General features: G+C 46.7%; 1 protein-coding gene across 11 annotated transcripts in view; it reads left to right on the top strand.

Moving 5' to 3' along the window:
- Positions 1–14,615, top strand: part of MADD (MAP kinase activating death domain) — a 140,499-nt gene that overhangs the window by 104,288 nt on the left and 21,596 nt on the right. For 10 of the 11 annotated variants that reach the window (XM_085861113.1, XM_085861118.1, XM_085861124.1 and 7 more), the window contains 2 exons: positions 8,050–8,156; positions 8,744–8,813. In XM_085861113.1, the coding sequence (XP_085717239.1) occupies positions 8,050–8,156; positions 8,744–8,813 (177 nt within the window). The remainder of the gene's footprint in view (positions 1–8,049; positions 8,157–8,743; positions 8,814–14,615) is intronic. The other variant, XM_085861122.1, reaches the window with a different exon arrangement.

Genomic DNA, 14,615 nt, shown 5'->3' with positions numbered 1-14,615 from the left:
AGGCACAGTGGGGAGTAATAAAGGGAGGGCAGGAGAAGGATACAGCTTTGTGGATGTGAGGGGGGGTGACTTTTTGAGGGGAGATTGGAGGGAGAAGGGTTGGAGGGGAGAATTGAGGGGGGAGTTTTTGAGAAAGCAGAGAGGGATGCTTGGACGGGGAAGAGAGTGAAGGTTGCTTTGTGTGGGAGGAGAGACGACGAGAGCAGGTACGGCCAGAGGGGAGAGGTGGGGTGGAGGGGAATGATGAGACTTGGTAGTGGTATGGTGAAGAATGGAGCAGGTGCAAGGGGGGGCACACAATTTGAGTGGTTGGGAAGAGGGGGAGGTGTGATGATTTGGGCTTAAAATGGCAATTTAGAATGCCAATGCGATTTGATTTGCAGAGCAATTCTAAGAAGGTGAAAATGTAACAAAATGGTTCAGTACACCAGTGCAAACGGAAAGAAATGGAGTTTATTTGTACTTTAAGGCTGTTTGCAGCAGAGAGAGAACAGCACTTATGGTAGGAACGATTCAACTTACAAGTCCAGGAGAATGGCTCAAATTAAGAATAGCATGTAATCCGTCAAATATGTTGCTAAAGGACTCGTCAGTACGTCAGGTGCAGGGAAATAGCACACAAGTAGACAGATACCTGCCTCACCTCACTCCAGGTTTATTACTCCGTGCTCGTGAAGTGAAAAAGCATGGTTAAGCAATTTGTTCACTGGCTGGCTCTCCATCCATCCATTCATTCATCTGCAAGCGTCATTTTATCATCGAACAACTTTATTTCAATTGAATGTTTTATTTTGAACACTAATCAGAAAACAAACCCGCAGTTTAACACTACTTTGGATCTGAATTCCTCCTGATCGCACATGTGCAGAGAGGAGCGAGATAATATTTTGTCTGTCTGCCCAGCAGTCAAACAAAATTGAAAATCATTCCAAACAGGAAATTTGCTGTTTTTAAGGATATCATAAAGTACACAAACGGGCACGACAAACTCATTTCCAAACATTATGTTGAATAAGAAAAAGACGACGTGCAGAGCACGATACTTGCAAAATCCACCCACTCTCTAAAGGTTGCCATGGATACATCAAATTGTCCATTTCATTAAGATTAAAATTGACAATCTTAATCAAAGCTCAGGTCAATTGGATGAAAATTGATGATTTTTCAGATTGAAATTGATGATTTTTAGAAGTTTGACCTTTAACGTTTTAACCTCAAAAATAGTTGGTTTCCAAATTCAGTGATTCACAATGCAATTGGTGCTAAATTTTCAACTTAATCGGATGTAAATTGATGATTTTTCAGTTGAGAATTGATGATTTTGGAAGTTTGACCACAAAAAGTTGGTTTCCTAATTCAGTGAGCAAGATGCAAATCCTGTTCAACTTTCAAGTCAATTAGATGGAAAAATGAGGATTTTAGAAATTTGACCTCAAGATGACCTTTGACCTCAAAATCAATTGACTTCTCAGTTGAAACTACCTCTACAACTTGTTAAAGAATTGTGACCCGCAGGTAATTGACAAACAAACAAGAATGAAAAATCACTCAGTGACAACTTGGCAAAATGGAACGGCATTCAGCAGAGCGCGTACCTCTGCCAGGCTGAATAGTTTACATTTTGTATGCCGCTGATAGGTTGCATCTGAATCCGGACCGTAACCAAAATCAAATCGGCTTGTTCTTGTCACCCAACCCAAGGTTGTTGAGTTGGGTGACAAGCTTAGTCTCACCCAACCCACCCAAGGAGTGACAAATCCTAAGTCTCATACGCTTGTCGACCGGTGTTACCTCAATTATCATTGTATTCAGCTTATTGGACACAGCTACGGCAACTACTCGGCATGGTAACCATCAGAGTGACCAGACCAATAGTAGGTGTAACCACCCGCCATTATCTCACCATTATCTGGTTTCCGAACCTCAGAGTGCTGCAATACTGATATTCAAACGTTTGAGCTCAGATAACAGACACAGGTGATCATCCTCCCTGAGGGAAAAGACATTCCAGGCACCCACTCGAAGGGCCCGCCTCAGATTAACTGAAGGAGACTGCTGTCTGGTGGATGACACCTCAGCACCACCCCAACACACACCACCGCAATCTGATGATGGCAAGAAGACCACGGGGTGATCTTCCTGGGTAAAAGAGTAGGGGTCCCGAAGAACAACATACTTGGCGAAAAACTTTTTTTTGCCAAGTAATGAAAAATCACTCAGTGACACTTGGTGAAACAGAATGACACTCAGTAGAGGACACCTCCACCAGGCTGAACAGTTTAAATTTTGTACCCCACTGAGAGGTCAGATCTGAATCCGGACCTTCACCAAAATGGAATTGGCTTGTTCTTGCCACCGAACCAACTCTTCCACCTCGTTTTGTCACAAGTCATCCACAACTTTTAGAAATATCATGCTATACATAGTTTTTGGCCCCATCTCTCAACGGTGAAGAAACACTTGAAAAATTCTCTAATCCGGATCTGGATTCAAAGCTTCACCAAAATCGAATCAAATGGTCCTTTTCACACACCCAACCTGTCCACAAAGTTTCTATGAAATCCTTCCATAACCTTTTGAGATATTGTGCTATATATCATTTTTCAGTCAGGTCAGGTTCGATCTGTGACCTGCTACAGGTACCATGTAAACCTGTACTAACCTGTTCCATGGTCGGGTTGTCGGCGACTAAACCGTCTCCCCCACCAGGTTTTCTGGTGAGGAGGGTGTTTGGATATGGACACCCAGCAGGATTAAAAACAAAACCTGTCAAAGGGCGGAGGAGCTCCTTGTGAGCCAACGGCCATCCATATCTAGTGCCCAACTGTGTCTGCGGACGTCCTCCTGCAGTTGGGTTACTTCTTATTAGGAGGTTGGTGGCAGGATTTGCACTCCAGCCACCGTAAAACGCTTCATTCCGCAAAACGCAAAAACGCAAAAAAATCTGAAAACCCACTCCGTGGGAGTACCTCCTGTGCAGCTTCCCTTCGCAGGGCAGCTCACCGGATGATGGGATTGGGGCAAAGCCTTCGGGACCCCAATCTTTGATGATGGGAGGGAAACCACGGGGTAACATCCCTGGGTCAGATTGCGGGAGAGTGTGTCGGAGTGGTGCTGAGGTGTCGTCCACCAGACGGCGGTGTCCTTGGGTTAACGTGAGGCGGTCCCTGCGGGTGTGTGCCTGGAATGTCCTATCCCTAAGAGAGGATGATCACCTGTCTCTGTTATCATCTGAGCTCAAGCGTTTGGACATCAGGATTGCAGCTATCTCTGAGGTTCGGAGACCGGATTGCGGCGAGATGGTGGGTGGTTACACCTACTATTGGTCTGGTCGCTCTGATGGTTACCATACTCAAGGAGTTGCTGTAGCTGTATCCAATAAGCTGACCCCAATTATAATTGAGGTAACACCGGTCAACGAGCGCATTATGAGATTAAGGATTCGTCACTCCTTAGGTGTCATTTCCCTGGTCTCTGTTTATGCTCCGACTGAGGCGAGTGATCTCACCGTGAAGGATGCATTCTACGCCACGCTCGAGTCTGTGGTTGACCAGTGCCCCAGACGAGATACACTTCTAGTCTTGGGGGATTTCAATGCATCGACTGGAACTGATAGGGATGGTTAAGAGGTGTGTGTTGGTCCCCATGGGTTAGGATCTATGAACCAGAATAGCACTAAGTTCCTTGACTTTGCAAGAAGTCATGGACTTAGGGTGGCTGGTTCATGGTTTCAGCGCCCACAAGCTCATCACTGGACTTGGTATTCCAACGCTGGCGGTGTGGCAAAGGAGATTGACCATGTCCTCGTTGACGGTCGTTGGAGGATGATCCAGAACTGCAGGGTCTACCGAAGTGCTCAGTTCCTCAATACTGACCACAGGCTTGTTGTAGCAACTCTAAAGCTGCACCTTAAATCCTGGAGAATGGTACCATCCCAGCCAAGGCTGGATGTTGGCAAGCTCAGGGATGAGAGAGTAGCTGAGGAGTTTGCGAACAGGCTGAGTGGACACTTGGGGGTCTGGGTGCTTTGGGGGTCCTGAAGAGTTGTGGAGCACCTTCAAGACCACCGTCCTTGATGTTGCCGGTGGATGCCTTGGAGTTCACCGCAGGGCAAAGAAGAATTTTGTCTCTCAAGGGACACTGGATACCATTGACCAGAGTCGCAGGGCCAGGCTGAATGGCAGAGCTGAGCTGTTCAGGGAGCTGAGGCGTAAAACTGTACGTGCACTGAGGGTGGACAAGGAGGCCTATGTGCGAGGAATCTGTGAGGGGTAGAGCATCACCTGTGGACAGGTGATTCTCGTCCCGCTTACAGGGGAATTCGCGCATTACGTTCATCCAAGCCCATCCCTCGGAGCACTGCAGTTCGAGCAGAGAGTGGTAGGCTCTTGACAGAGGAGTCTGGAAGTGAAGGCCCGCTGGGCCGGTTACTTTGAGCGGTTGTACCAGGCTGATCCCCAGCTGTCGAGTTGGACGTCAAGGGTGTTACAATCCCTGTTGCTGACCCTCGAATCAACTGTGGTCCACCATCGCTTGTGGAAACACGGGCTGCGGTGAACCAGTTGAAACGGGGGCAAAGCTCCAGGGATCTGTGGCATCCATGCTGAACTTCTCAAGGCTGGTGGAAATGCTGCACTCGCGTCGTTGCATGCAGTTTTGTGCTCTGCCTGGAACACAGGCATCATCCCAACTGACTGGAAGAGGGGCCTTGTTGTCCCTCTCTGGAAAGGGAAGGGTGATCGCCAAGACTGCAACAACTACCGAGGGGTGACGCTGCTCTCAGTGCCGGGCAAGGTCTTTGCTCGGATAATTCTTGATAGGGTTTGCCACCATCTGCTTGAGCACCAGCGTCCAGAGCAGTCAGGCTTTACACCAAAGAGGTCAACGATTGACCGTATCCTTGCTCTTCGTGTCCTCACTGAACGCAGACGAGAGTTTCGGCAGGGGCTGCTTGCAGCCTATGTTGATCTCTGTAAAGCGTTCGATTCAGTGAATCGGGATGTCCTCTGGAGGATTCTTGGTCTTCGTGGGGTGCCACCGAAACTGATCGATCTGATGTCTGAACTCTACTCTGGTACTGAGAGTGCTGTGAAGTGTGGTGGTACCGCCTCTGACTTATTTCCAGTTGTTACTGGAGTTCGTCAGAGGATGTGTACTTGCCCCACACTTTCTCAGCACTTGTATGCACTGGATTTTTGGGAGGATGTCGGAGAGATCAAGTTGCGGTGCATCGTTTGGCAATGTCAAGATCTCGGACCTTGATTTTGCAGATGATGCAGTCATCTTTGCGGAGACTTTAGACATCCTCTTGGGGGCCCTCGAGGTGCTGAATGAGGAGTCGGAGCCGTTGGGATTACGGATTTCTTGGGTCAAAACAAAGATCCAGGCTTTCGGTGACATCTTGGATGCTGCTGTCCTGTCTGTGTCTGTTTGTGGTGAGGATGTTGAGGTCGTGGATAGATTCACTTACCTTGGCAGTGATATTCATGTCTCCGCAGGTTGTGAGCCGGAGGTCAATAGACGTCTGGGTCGGGCCTGGGGAGTCATGGATTCACTGGATCATGGGGTGTGGCGCTGCCGGTACCTGTGCGGGAGGACGAAAGTCCGAGTCTTCAGGTCCTTGGTACTTCCAGTCTTGCTCTATGGGTGCGAGACTTGGACTTTGACCAAGGATCTGAGACGGAGACTTAATTCCTTTGGTACCAGGTCTCTTCGGAGAATCCTTGGCTATCGCTGGTCGGATTTTGTGTCCAACGAGCGGTTGCTGAGAGAGACTCGGATGAGATTTGTTACCTGCATAGTCCGTGAGCGTCAGCTGCGGCTGTATGGACATGTGGCTCGTTTTCCTGACGCTGATCCTGCTCACCAGATTCTCTCAGCGAGGGAGTCTCATGAGTGGAGGAGGCCAGTGGGCCAACCACGTGCCTCATGGTTGCAGCAGGTTGACCATCATCTCAAGGAGATGGGGATGGGCCTGGCATCTGCCTGGGGGATGGCCAGACGGAGGCCCCTGGAGTACCGGCGGAAAGTGGACGCAGCGACGCGCTGTTCTGGCACATGCTCCCATACCTGACCTGACCTGATCATTTTTGGCCCTATTTCTCAATGGTGAAGCATCACTTGAAAAATTCTCGAATCCAGATCCGGATTCAGATCTTCACCAAAATCAAATCAATTAATCCTCGGCACACACCCAACCTGTCCATCAACTTTCATCTGAATCCATAATCTTTTGAGATATTGTGCTATATATCATTTTTGGCCATATCTCTCAATGGTGAAGAATCACTTGAAAATTCTCAGATCCGGATCCAGATTTTGATCTTCAGCAAAATTAAGCGTTGCTTTCCTTGATTGGTCAACTACATACGCAAAGAAATTCAGAATAATTGCTTGAAAATTGCGGCTAAAAATCGTGTGACAAACAGACAGACAGACCGACAAACTCGACAGACCAACATACTTGGCTAAATTTTTTTTTTTCCCACAAGTAAAAAGATGATACTTGCAAAATACATAAAAGAAATTTGACCTCAACGATAATTGGAGGTTGAATTAAATGACCAAATCTGCAACTCCTCTTCAAATTTCAACTCAATCAGATGAAAAATGACATTTTTAGAAATTCAGCCTATGTTGACCTTTTGGTCCATGTTCACCTCAAAAATGATTGGTTAAATTCAGTGACCTGAAATATAAGTCCTCTTCACATTTCAACTCAATCGTATGAAAATTGAGGATTTTAGAAATCTCACCTAAGTTGTTGACCTTTTGGCCAATGTTGACCTCAAAAATAATTGCTGGTTGAATTCACTAAGCTGTTCTTTTAAATTGAATTCACTAAGAATTCACTAAGCTGAAAATCCTGTTCAAATTTCTAGTCAATCAAATGAAAATTGAGGGTTTTAGAAATTTGACAAATTTGTTGACCTTTGGCCTCAAACAATAGGCTTCTTGCTTATGACAAGCACTACCATGTGGTGAAGTTTCGTGAAGATCAGTTTAAAATTTTGACCTATAGGCGATTGACAGACAGACAGACAGACAGACGGACAGACAGACGGAATAACAAAATCGTCTGACCAATATACTTGAAAAATCTTCGATTTTGCAAGTAATAAGGTCGTGTAAAAGACACTGCGTCAACGGCGGTAATCTTGTGAATTTTCTTTATTTACACGACCTTTTAAAATCTTTTTTATTGCAATTACTTGTACACTTGAACACAGTAGAACACAAATCGCCTTCTTTTTGCTTCCACAAACCTTCGACATGTTATATAAGGTGGTATATAAGAATTGCATCAACGGTGTTAAACTTCCGGAATTTTTTATACGACCTTTAAGATCATTTTTATTTCAAATGAATTGTATACTTAAAACATTGTGTGGGGTAAGGTATTCTATGAACTCTGTAGTTTGTCTTGTGGGAGGGTTTAATCACCATGAAAGAAAAAGGAAGCACAGAAAACCATGTAGGAAGTGATGGAACAGATCGCCTGTCGAAGGAGGAGCCACCAAAGCCATGGATGATGATCATAAACTGCTTTAAGATCAAATTTGTGATCCTGGCCAGATTCCCTGACATGCGCGAAGGTCACCGCTGCAACCCGGAGAATCTTAACACGGTAGTTGTGCAGTTGCTAAGGAAAGATGAATTGTGAGGCTGCATCCAACTTTTGATTCGGGAAAAAGGTTTCATCCTGAAATGTTCATCACACAAGGTTTTGTTTCTTTAAAACTTTCTTAGCTGTGCTCTGGAACTCATGTGAAACCCATGATGGAGTAGTCGTTCACAAAAATATTTTATTCACCTTTCTGAATGTTGCAATTTTCATTTATCAACTACCTTTCACACTTTGTCCAAACTTATGACAATGACAACCTTTCGACATGTTAAAGCTGCACGCTCACCTTTTGAACACAACCTGGCACGACTCACCACAAACTTCAGCGGTAACAGTGATCAGAGCACGTGTTGACCATCACTGAACCAAGTGTGCCTAGTACGCTCCTGTACTCTTCGCACACGTTTCCCCTTCCTGGGCAGGTCCAGAGCTCGGTGCAGAATTCCCGGTGCAGGACTTGAGTAGTGGGGAGAGCGGCTTGTTGCAGGTTACGCTCGAAGGAATCAACCTGAAGTTTGTGCAGAACCAGGTATGTGGTACTGTCATTTTGGTGGTCACAACATCGTCCGTTGGCTCTGTATTCGAGAGGTTGCGTAGCAGGCTGTTTGTGCTGTATATGATGTGAAGGATCGAGTTAGGATTATTTTTAATCTGTGTATTTGAACGAGATATTCAGAACATGACGACGGCCCGAGAACAGAAGCTTAACTGACAGTCAATATCTGTATATCCGGGACGTATACACCCGTAGCAGTTGTCTGTTGGTGTGGAAGGGTTCATTTGAAATGTATTTTCCGACACGTGATCTCTGACTTTTTAAACTTTTTTTTTTCTTTTCCATGCTGTCTGGCTTGGAAAGGGAATGAAGGTAGGTTGCATGGAACCTCCTCTATTTGGGAGCTATATTGTGGGTGGTTGGGTATAGTATGCGGTGGCTGGGTACCACGTGAGCCTGGCTTGATGTTGGGTGCTTGGCTCCGTTTGTGGTGGGCTGGTTCCTAGATATGGTGCACTCGTCTTGTTCAAATGTAGCCACCTTGTACGATATGGTGTTGGTGCATCGGTGCTTGCGTTCTCGATGTCGCGTCTGAGTGGTGTTCTGTCTGTGTGTTGCAGGTTTTCATTGAGTTGAACCGCATTAAAAAGTGCCACACAGACAAGGGGGTGTTTTTGCTGCAGGAGTTTGGTAAATTTAATTTACTTTTCCATTTCAAAACACAACCCGTCCTCACTTGATCACACCGGTTGCCGGGCAGGTAACACAGGTAATAAGGGCAAGGTTTTGATTGAGAGGACTGGTATAACATAGCGATGCATGTAGAGTCAAGGGGAAAAAGGAAGACAAACGCTGCACGTTAATCAAAACTGTTCCTGCAATTGTTTTGCCTTTCTCCTGAACTTGTGGAAGTGTATCAGGTGGGGAAGGAGAATGGGGGATGAGGGGGTTTGGGGTGGTGGTTGAAGCACTTTAAGGCTAATTGAGTTTTTTATTTTTTTTCTCCGTCTGTCCTCTTTCACCTGTTTTTTCAACTGGATTTCTGTTGAAAGGCTTTGCTTTGTTTGGTTTTCACACTTTAGGCCAATATGAATGGTTGGAATCTAAAGAGCAAACCGATCAAATCAGAGACCAAATTAGTTCTCCCTCCCCAGCTGTCAAAGTTTGGAATAGAGATTGTTTAAAGTCAAACAGAGCAGATATAGGCACTGCTGTTCCATTTGGAGATCTCAGATATCGTTTATTTTTTATTTAGTTATTGCACATTGGACAACTTCACCTCTCACCCATGGCATTTCAGGAAAGACTTCTCTGACTCCATGGGACTGACTCGATCTGTGAAATTCCCCACCTGGATATCTGCCAATAGTAAATCCTCCTTTCTGGATTTGGTGATGACCAACTTCCCTGCAAATGTATCTTCCTTTTCCTCTGCCCCAATTGGTCCATTTGATCATGTGCTTGTGAAGGCTAATATCCTTCTGGCCATTCTTTGAGAGCTGTATCAGTGATGGTGAGTCTGGCAGTTCACTCAGGCAAACTCTGCAAGCAGCCATCGCACTTCAGAACTGGTCTCCGATATTGACTGCCCCGATAGGAAATCAACTTGGGAAGTCTTCCACAGACATCTCTTTCTCTCTTTCTCTTCCTCCTCTTCCTCTTCCTCTTCTTCTGCCTCTTCCCCTTCCTCTTCCCCTTCTTCCTCTTCTTCTTCTTCCTCTTCTTCTTTTCCCACTTCCTCTTCTTCATCCTCTTCTTCTTCTTCTCCCGCTTCCTCTTCTTCTTTCTCTTCTTCTTCTCCCACTTCCTCTTCTTTTTCTTCTCCCGCTTCCTCTTCTTCTTCTTCTTCTTCTTCTTCCTCTTCTTCTTCTCCCGCTTCCTCCTCCTCGTTCTTCTTCTCCCGCTTCCTCTTCTTCTTCTTCTCCCGCTTCCTCTTCTTCTTCTTCTTCTTCTTCCTCTTATTCTTCTCCCGCTTCCTCCTCCTCCTCCTTCTTCTTCTTCTTCTTCTTCTGCCTCTTCCTCTTCCTCTTCTTCTCCCTCTCCCTCTTCTTCTCCCTCTCCCTCTTCTTCTCCCTCTTCCTCTTCTTCTCCCTCTCCCTCTCCCTCTCCCTCTTCTTCTCCCTCTTCCTCTTCTTCTCCCTCCTCCTCTTCTTATTCTCCCTCCTCCTCTTCTTCTCCCTCTCCCTCTTATTTTTCTTCTCTCCCTCCTCCTCTTCTTATTCTCCCTCCTCCTCTTCTTCTTCTCCCGCTTCCTCTTCTTCTTCTTCTTCTGCCTCTTCCTCTTCCTCTTCCTCTTCCTCTTCCTCTTCCTCTACCTCTTCCTCTTCTTCTGCCTCTCCCTCTTCTTCTTCTTCTTCTCCCTCTCCCTCTTCTTCTCCCTCTCCCTCTTCTTCTCCCTCTTCCTCTTCTTCTCCCTCTTCCTCTTCTTCTCCCTCTCCCTCTTCCTCTTCTTCTTCTCACTCTCCCTCTTATTTTTCTTCTCTCATTCCTTCTCTTCTTCTCTCCCTCCTCCTCTTCTTCTCTCCCTCCTCCTCTTCTCTCCCTCCTCCTCCTCTTCTTCTCCCTCCTCCTCTTCTTCTCCCTCTTCCTCTTCTCTCTTCTCCCTCTTCTTCGCACAGATTACCAATGTCGTCTTCAGTTATCATGCACCCATTCTTCTCCCCGGTACACGAATTCTGTCATGAGGCAGTTGCTTTGACAAACATGCCTTCCCTTTAAGGAAGGCAATATCAGTGTTATTTTTTTTTTTTAATACACTGTCTAGGATCGTATGAGAACTAACACACAGAATGTGAGACGAGAGGGACAGGAGAGGGAAGGAAAAAACAGTGTGGAACAGAGACATGAGGAGATCTGTGGAGGGGAAGAGGGATGTGGCAGGGAACACAGGGTAAACATGATGGACACTACAGGGACTTTCAGGTCCTTACACAAGATGGATGCCCAGTTGGCGACTGGCTTTCGAGGCCAGCTTGGAAATGTGGCTTTCCCAGGAAAGATCATGGCAGATAGTGAGACCCAGAAGCTTGAATGAAAGGACTTCTTCAAGAGGATTGTTGAGAAAATAGATGGGGTTGGGGGGGGGGGGTGTTCCAGACGGTCCTTTCGGAGAGACATAGTGAGAGTGTGAGATTTGTCAGGGTTGAAAGATGTTCCACATGTGGGACCAGCTTGTGATTTTATCCAGACCTGCAGAGTGAAGAATAGGTTGCTTGCCAATATAAGGGATGACAGATGGTGTGGCAGAGGGTGGAGTCCTCAGCAAAGGGATAAAGAGGATTTTCCAGTCAGAGATCATTGATGAAAACTAGAAAAAAAACAGGGCCCAGAACACTGCTTTGAGGAACTCCACCCTGGACAGGAAGAGGGGATAAAAGAACTCCATTGAGGGCCACACGTTGGCTGTGACAGGAGAGGACGTCTGCAAGCCATGAGTGGAGATGACCTTGGATACCATAGGAAGAGAGTTTGGTGAGCAGGACAGGGTGCCAGACCATATCAAAGGCACGTGATATGTCGAGGAAGATGGCTCTGATTTCATGTCTGGCATGGAGGATCTCGATCCATTGTTGGGAGAGCAGAAGCAGCATATTCAGGGTGGAGTGACCTGGTCTGAATCCAAATTGATGATCGGAAATCAAGCCATTGAAGAAGATGAAGGATTTAATGTCTGAAGCGATGATGGATTCCTTAACCTTGCTGATGATTGGGAAAAGCCTGATTGGTCTGTAGTTGCAGGGATATGTTTTTGCACCTTTTTATGCAGAGCAGTAATGTTTGCTGATTTCCAAGCAGATGGCAGATGACCTTGAATAAAAGAGAAAAGGACACAGAGTCCAGGAACAGCTGGGTGCGACTGGGTAAGGTGGGTACAGAAAGCAATGGGTGTGGGAAACAAGATTTAGAAGCAAACATGGAGTTTAGGCATTCAGCCTTTTCATGTGCAGTGTCAGCTGTGTGGCCTTATTAGATAAGGGCGGGGATGGAGGGGGAACATACACCAGAAACAGACTTAGACGCAACCAGGATTTGGAAGAGGGAGACAGGTTTGAGAGTTCAGACTTGAGATTAGAAAGATGTTGTTTTCTGGTTCTCCTGAGTGTAGACACACACTTGTTCTGAGCTTTGTGGAAGGAACTGAGATTGCCTTCAATTGGATCACCCATCCGTGAGGCGAAGGCAAGTTGTTTCAGGACAACTGCCTCGCCACAAGCTTCAGTGTACCATGGGTGGGAGGAAGGGTAGGCCAATTGAAGAAGAGGGGATAAATCTGTGCATGAGAGAGAGCAAGTTTCTTTGAAAGAATTCCCAGGACGAGTTTATGTCAGAAGAAGTAGAGATGGGAGACCAGTCTAGAAGTTTGATGGCTGCTTGGAGACCCTGTCAGTCGTTCTGAGTGAAATGCCAGACTCGATGGCACTGAGATGGTTCTCTAATAACAGCTAGAGAGATGTCGACTTTGACAAGCATGTGGTCAGAAGAACCGATTGGAGTGGATGAAGGACACCAGATATTTTCAGGGAAATTGGTCAAAATCAGATCCAGAAGCGATTGAGTACCATTGGTTGATATCCAGGTCGGGAAGTTGACAGATTGTGTCAGTCCCAATGAGTCATGGAAGTCTTTTGTTTTAAGTGCCATGGCAGGTGAGAGAGGTGCACCCAGCCAACTGGCATGATGACAGTTGAAGTCACCATATATGAGGAAGAGAGTTGGGATGAGAGGATAGAAGTTGGTCCATGTTTTTGGAGAGTGAGATGTAAATGGAGTCAATCAGTCTTTGGTGGACGGTACAACACACATGTAAACATGAGGTTGGAGTGGAGGGGAAGTCGTCGCCAGAAGTATTCCTGGGGGTGTGGGGGAGTGAGGGCAGTGCATGGAGAGTGAGGAATAGAGTTTTTGATGAATACAGAAACTCCACCACCAGGACGAGGCTCAGTACTATTATACTGGAGGAGGGAGTAACCAGGGAGAGATCCTAGGGAGTCAGAGACGTCTTGAAGGAGGAAAGTTTCTGTTAAGCAGATTATGTCTGGTTTGTCAGTGGCAACCTGTATAGAAAGATCTGTCAGGTTTGAGCGAAGGTCCTGGATGTTTGAGGTCCACACTGTTAAGGAAGAGGGAGGGGAGGAGGTTTTGGATGAACGGGAGGGGAGGGGGATGGTAGTATAAGGGAGGAGGGGAGGTAAGGAGAGTTATTGAAATGGTGTGGGGGGGTTGCAGAAAAGCTTGGGGAGAGAGCTGGATGAGGAGGAGAAAAGGCTCGGTGGTGAAGGGTTGAGGTACAGTGGGGAGTAATAAGAGGGGGCAGAAGGCAGTTGAAGATTGGAGGATGTGGAGCGATGAGGTGTAAGAGAGGGAGGGGGAAGGAGGCACCTTTGTGGATGTGAGCGGGGGGAACTTTGGGAAGGTGGAGTGAGGGGGAAGATTTTAGGGAGAAGGGTGAGGGGGGAGAGTTGAGCGAGAGGGGTGAAGGAGCAGTGTTTGAGAAAGGTGAGAGGGAAGCTTGGAAGGGGAAGAGTGTGAAGGTTGATTTGAGAGGGAGGGGTGACGATGAGAGTAGGCACAGCCAAGGTGCAGGAGGGCAATGGGAGAGGTTGGAAGAGGGGAAGAATGAAACTTGGTGGAGGTATGGTAAATAAGGGAGTGGGCAAGAGGAGGTACAAGATTTGAGGGGTTGGGAAGAAGGGGAGGTGTACTGAGAGGAAGAACGGAGCATGTTTGTGGTGATGAGTACTGATTGAGAGAGAGAGTGAGATATCTATTAGATTAGAATGGAGGTCACAGATGTTGGAACACCACACACTTTGAGACAACAGAGGAGGAGCTGATACTGAAGCAGAAGACTGTGAAGAGGTGCCAAGAGCGGAGGTAGGATGAGGCGCAAAATGGAGGTGGTAAGGAGAGGGGATAACAGGTGAGGGGTAAGGAGGAGATAGATTTAAGGAGATGGCTAATTGGCACTGGAGTTGGAACAAAGGGACGATTGATGAAACACGAACATGCATTGCAAAAAAGGATTTAAAATATATTTTTAAATCAGAGATGCGATTGAAGACATTATGTGAAGGATGCAATAAAAGGAGATATGGTGAAGAAGGGAGCATTCCACAAAGCCCATCACAAGTGTGTCCCCACTCTCTGGAGAGCTGGAAAATGACATCTGTCCAACCTCAAGATTAAACTTTCAAACTTATCTGCCTCCTCGAAAACCTGGTGGTGCGATGTTAAGTCTGTCACTGGAGTGTGTGTTTCCTCTATCTATTCCCTCTGACTTCACTCGTGAGAAGGCTGAATGCCTCAATTCTGTTTGCTTCCAAATCTGGTGTCCCCAATCTCTCTCTCTCTCCCTCACCCTCTCTCCCCCTCTCTCTCCCTCACCCTCTCTCCCTCTCTCTCTCTCGCCCCATTCCTCTCTCGCCCCATCCCTCTCTCGCCCCATCCCTCTCTCGCCCCATCCCTCTCTCGCCCCATCCCATACCTCTCTCC

This window comes from Eptatretus burgeri, chromosome 17, assembly GCF_056783735.1.
Source record: "Eptatretus burgeri isolate ZD-2024b chromosome 17, Ebu_testis_v1, whole genome shotgun sequence".
NCBI lineage: Eukaryota > Metazoa > Chordata > Myxini > Myxiniformes > Myxinidae > Eptatretus > Eptatretus burgeri.
The sequence above is the reverse complement of the archived record's forward strand: the minus strand, read 5'-3'. Positions and strand labels throughout refer to the sequence as shown.